The sequence below is a fragment of the Verticillium dahliae genome, genomic scaffold (genome assembly GCF_000150675.1).
Source record: "Verticillium dahliae VdLs.17 supercont1.32 genomic scaffold, whole genome shotgun sequence".
NCBI classification, from domain to species: Eukaryota; Fungi; Ascomycota; class Sordariomycetes; order Glomerellales; family Plectosphaerellaceae; genus Verticillium; species Verticillium dahliae.
In genome coordinates, this window is record NW_009276966.1 from 1 (window position 1) to 5,288 (window position 5,288).

General features: G+C 62.1%; 2 protein-coding genes across 2 annotated transcripts in view; one reads left to right on the plus strand and one right to left on the minus strand.

The window, feature by feature from the left end:
* Positions 1 to 36: 36 nt before the first annotated feature.
* Positions 37 to 2,112, plus strand: VDAG_10114 (uncharacterized protein; the record flags this gene model as incomplete). The annotated part of the gene is made up of 1 exon (XM_009659940.1): positions 37 to 2,112. A coding segment is annotated over one exon (2,076 nt), but the record flags the coding sequence as incomplete, so codon positions are not given.
* Positions 2,113 to 3,393: 1,281 nt separating this feature from the next.
* VDAG_10115 (ROP protein) overlaps positions 3,394 to 5,288 on the minus strand; it is a gene marked incomplete at both ends in the record, with an annotated part of 2,598 nt that continues 703 nt past the window's right edge. The window contains one exon of the mRNA XM_009659941.1: positions 3,394 to 5,160. Coding sequence (XP_009658236.1) covers positions 3,394 to 5,160 — 1,767 coding nt within the window. The remainder of the gene's footprint in view (positions 5,161 to 5,288) is intronic.

The following is a 5,288-nucleotide window of genomic DNA, read 5'->3' on the forward strand; positions in this document are numbered from 1 at the left end:
CCCGCCACTGGCACCCGACCATTTGACGCCGACAAGGACTCCAAAGAGCCCGACGCCCGCGATCGCTTCAACTTTCGCAACAGTCGCAATGGCGACTCGGAACTCGGCGACAGGTTCCGCGACTCGAGGAACAGCAACTTTCGCCGCCGCGGAGAAGGCGATCAAGATACCGAGGGCTGGAGCACCGTCAAGCCTCGCAAGAGTTTCGGCGCCGAAGGCGCTGAGCGCTTCCATGGTCGCATGGGAGGTGGCGACCGCTTCACGACCGATCGCAAGCCCCGCGAGAGGGACGATCACGATGCTGCAAGGGACAGGCCGCGCCGTACGTTCGACAACCACGGCAAGGACGCCGAAGTCGATGATTCTCTCGAACCTCGCACCCGAAACGGCCTGAGCCGTGGCAAGTCGGACCCTTGGTTCAAGAATGAGCCTGTCGAGAAGCCTCAGATGACGGCACGTGAGCGCATCGATCGCGCCAAGAGCTGGAGGGACAAGAACCAGGATGCCGAGCCCGCTCCCGAACCCCGGTCCACCGACCGGTCCACCGGCCGCAACCACGATCGCCGCTGGGACCGCGACCAGCGCAACGAACGCGACCCCGAGTGGATGGATGAGCCTGCTGCCGACAAGCATGAACGTCACACGGAGGAGGACTTTAAGAAGTTCATGGAGAGCATGAAAGGCCAAAAGGCCGCCGCCGCTGCCGCTGCCGCTGCCTCCGACAAGCCCGTCGCTGCGACTGCGTTGGAGGCCGCGATCAAGGCCGAGCAGCCTGCTGTTGCGTCTGCGCCCGTCGAGACGGGCCCCGACAAGTTCTTCATGGCTTTCGCTTCCACTGGAGGCCTGGACCCGCCCAGCGAACAGAAAGAGGCCACGCCCAAGCCCAGTAGGGCTGGCGGTGGCAAATCCTCTCGCTTTACTTCCTTCTTCAGCGCGCCGCACGAGGACGCGAGCGCCCGCCACCAACCGGAGCCTCCTGCACCCGCCCCAGGCCTGCCCATCATGGGCGGCAACGCCATCATGAGTGCCGGCACCCCGAATGCGGAGAAGGAGGCATTCGCCGTGCTGCTGCAGAAGCTTCAACGCTCCAACGTGAATGAGGGCTCGACACCGCCGGCCGCCCAGCTCTTCCAGAAGCCCCCTCACGAGCCATCGCCCGGAGGCCCGATTCAGTCTCCCAACCCCTTCCAACAATACGGACCTCCTGAACATCGCGAAGACCCGCGTATCCGTCACCAGCATCCCATGCCGCCACAGGACGTTCCCGCCCCTCGACCCATGTTGGCCACCCAGCAGTCGGCGAGCCACCAGGACAAGATGCTGCAGGATCTTCTCGCCCAGCGCCAGCTTGCCTCCAGCCAAGGATCTGGTAGGGCTGAGGGCGCCCCCCATCCTCAGATGCGGAACAACAGCAACGCCGAGTTTTTGATGAATCTCATGAGAGCGCAGCCCGAGCCTGTCCGAACCGAACAGATGCTCATGCGCATGCACCAGCAGCCGCAACCCCAGGGTCAGCGGAACGCCTCCATCTCGCACCTCCAAGATCGCGAGCCCAGCTTCTCCCCAGGCGGCGGCGCCCGCGAGTCGCGGTCCATGCGAGGTCCTCCTCCCGGCTTCATGGAAGAGGGCTTCCACCACGAGCCCGAGGGTCGCCCGCAGCCCACGCAGATCTTGCAGCGTCCTCCGCCGCCTCCTGGGCTCGACCAGATGAACCCCAACTGGATGCAGCAGGGTGGCCCGATGCCCCCTCAGCAACGTAACATGGGTCCTCCCCCTGGCCTCGTAGGCGGCCCTGGTGGTCCTGGCGGTCCTGGCGGCCCAGGCGGACCAGTCGGCCCTGGCCGCAACCACCCCATGGCAGGCATGTTCCCTCCGGGTCCCAACTTCCCACCGGGCGGCTTCCCCCCACCTGAGAGCATGGCTGGTCCGCCTCCGCGCAACATGCAGCCTCCTCCAGGATTTTTCGGAGGCCCCCCGCCCCCCGGCTTCATGCCGCCCCCCGGTATGGGGGTACCCGGTTTCCAGGGCCCCGGACTCGAGGGTCACGGATTCCCCTTTGACGGGCGCGGCTTGCCTCCCCCTGGCGCCGCCCAAGCCTTCCGCAGGCAGTAACGTGCGTTCTCTGAAGGGTTTTCGGAGGCCATAATCATATCAAGAGGCATGACACACCATCATTGCCAATACACCATCATGCCCACGACGCTACATTCAAACTCACCCTTTTTCTCTCTCAAATGCTGTCAAAACAAAATGGCAGGCGTTCACACATGGCAGCCTCAACCATGGCTCTGTGAACGTTGTTCTGGAACCCAACCGGCACGTTTGCCGCGTTTCCCACACGAAGTGTCGGCCACGACGGCGGTCTTGGCCGGTCAGTCTGTATAACGATTTCAAGTAGCGGCTTGACGCCGATGAACAACCTTGTTTGGGACATGTTGGGGTAATGACGAGGCAGACCTATGGAGGGCCTACGGGGGTTCTGATCTCACCGTAGACATGAATGATGAATGGATGTATTGCTCCGATTTTGTGTTTCCGTGATTCGTGCGAGTGACTAAGTGCAGGTGCTGTAGTCGACGTTTGGAGGACTGTTGGACTTTGCGGTCCCCAGACATGGCGCCGGATCTTGACGTCTTCAGATCCTTTGCATGCTGTGGAAGTGCTGCTACTAAGCTGCTACTAAAACAAAAACGAAGACGATAGCATCTTGACCCAGACAGCTCTGACTCCCTTAGCACAGTGAAGCGCTAACCCGTCCCTCTCGACCACCCACGCACCCTCCCGTCACCTAGCAACACTTGGCTCCTTCCATCCGAACATGGCACACACGCGCACCGCCGATACCCAGGCAACGGCTCTCAGGCACCCAAAACAAAAGAAGCCATGACCCGCTCTCTGCCCTTGATAAACGCGCCGAAAGTCTCGGCCTGGCGGCTGGGAGCTGTAGGCACAGTGGTAGTGCAACAGCTTCCGTGGAGTCTAAAGTGACAGACACCAGGGGCAGCCCGGCTTCCTCACTTTTTTTTTTCTTTCCTCGTCTGGAGGCTCGGGTTCGAGACGTGCGCTTGCACTTTTTGCAGAGTTGTTTTTACGCAGGCACGTTGTTTTGCGCGTCTCTTTAGGAAAAAGGGCACCTTTGGCCGATCACACACACAAGACACGCACGTTGGTTACATCACCGAGGCTCAACGTGTATGCTACCAGTCCATTCAAGGCAGAGAAGAATGCACGGCGCAGGCAGCTGACGATATGCAATGTCCCATTCAGTCCCCGCCGCCGTTGCCGGGAACGACACCATGCCCTGCACCCCCTCCCCTCCCTGCCCGCAACGCCAGGACGCCAACGCTAAACGGAGCAAAGCCATCTAACCACGAAATAAGCCGCCGCCGCCCGCTACCGGGGGGGCCCTCTCTGTCGCCGACGGCGTTCTAGTCTTTGGACGACTTCTTCATGCCCAGGAAGTTGCGCTTCTTCTTCTCCTTCTCCGGCTTGCCGGCAGGGACGGGCGCCGGCGATGCTGATGGCGACGGGCGGCTGCCGCTGCTGGGGCTGGCCATGTGCTGCGGCGGGCGCGCGGGGCCGCCGAGCGACATGTTGCTCATCTGCGCCGTGGGCGGCGCCTGCGGTCGGCCGGGCAGGCCCCCGGCGGGCGGAGGCGGTCTGCGGCCATGCTGCGCTGCGGCGCCTGGCTGCGCGGACGGAGGGCCGCGGGGGCCAGGCGCCGCGCCATCTGCTGCTGCTGCTGCTGCAGCTGGGGTGCAGCGCGGGACGCTCGTGGATCCAGTCGGGGGCGCGGGGCTTGGGCCTGTCGGCGGGGAGGTCGAGGCGGCCGCGGCCCTTGTCGAGGTCGCGGAGCTGACGGATGAATAGGTTGGGGCTCAGCATGTGTGATGTCGCCAGGAAGATGTCCCTCGACCGCGCTGCGCCAATGTCGTAGCACACGCGGCTCTCGCTGAAGGTGGCGCCGCCCGCAAGGAAGACGATCACACGTTGTCGGTTTTCGGGGGCTTTCCGGCCAGACGCGGCCCAGTTGGGACGGCCGGCACGCAGCGAGCCCTGCTGCGCGGCGATGAGGTCTTCGTTGGGGTCCATGGGCGGCTTCATGTATGGGAACAAGTCGCTGCTGAGAGTGCCACGGACGACGTCTTCTAGGACTGACTGCAGGGCGGGCTCGAAGCGAGACAGGGCGTATTCCTCGTTGACCTCGGGCGGCTTTGTGTTCTTGGGGAACGCGGGCGGATGCGCACGGCGGGCCTCCTTTAGATTGTGCAAAACGCGGCCGCCCAGGTGGGCAAGGTTTTTCACGACAACGGCTTCGTCCTTGGGCAGCTTGGCATGCTCGAGCAGCAGAAAAATATCGTTCTCAATGACACCTTCGCGGTAGAGGATGTACAGTATGATGAGTCGCAGTCGATCGCTCGGTGTGATGGCCTGGTCATCCAACAATCGCACGACAGACTCGAGTATGTTCTTCGGCCGCCGGTTGTCCTCGTCCATGCCTGTCGCCAGGCTCTGCTCCACAGAAGCCACGTCGGGGAGCTTGTACTGTTCGAAAAGGTTCATAGCATCCTGCGCCATGCTCATATGCAGCGAGAATGATTCCTTCTGCGCGGCGAACTCTTTCATGCCGCCCAGCATGTCGCGCAAGTTGTTGACGCTGCCAGGGCCCGTCTGCTCGTTGACAAAGGCAGGGTTCGCCTCGAGGAACTTTTTAAAGTCGACCGTCATCCGCCCAATGGTGTCTTTCATATGCTGATGCCGATAGTCTGTCCAGACCTTGTCCTTGTCTGTAATCTCGTAGTCAATCTCGGCCTCGTCGGGCGTGCCCTTGTCGGTGACGGTGTGGTACATGATCTTCTCGCCCTCGCGGATGGGCAGCAAGTCGTGCGCCATGGCTTGGTAGGTGAACTCGTGCACGAGAGGCGCTGTGATGTCCATGGACCGGTCTGTGATGATGAGGGTGCTCGCCGGCCTGTTCGTCTGTGGCGGGTAGTCTTGGTTCCAGTTCGCATACGTGTCGAGCTCCTCCTGCACCATGCGCGCAAGATGCTCACACAGAACGCTGGCCTCGTGCATGGCATTCGCGGGTTTGTAGTACCGAACTCTGGGGTATTCCCCGAGCGTCACACAGACACCGAGGATCTGAAATCTACCCGTCAGCTACAGTGCGCCGAAGCACGTCTGCTCTCTCGCCAGAAAACTACCTATTGCACCTACCCCCTGTATGTGTTTCCCCGATGTGGTCGTTGCATTCGGGGTTGAACAGGATCGCGAAGCTTCCAGAGAAC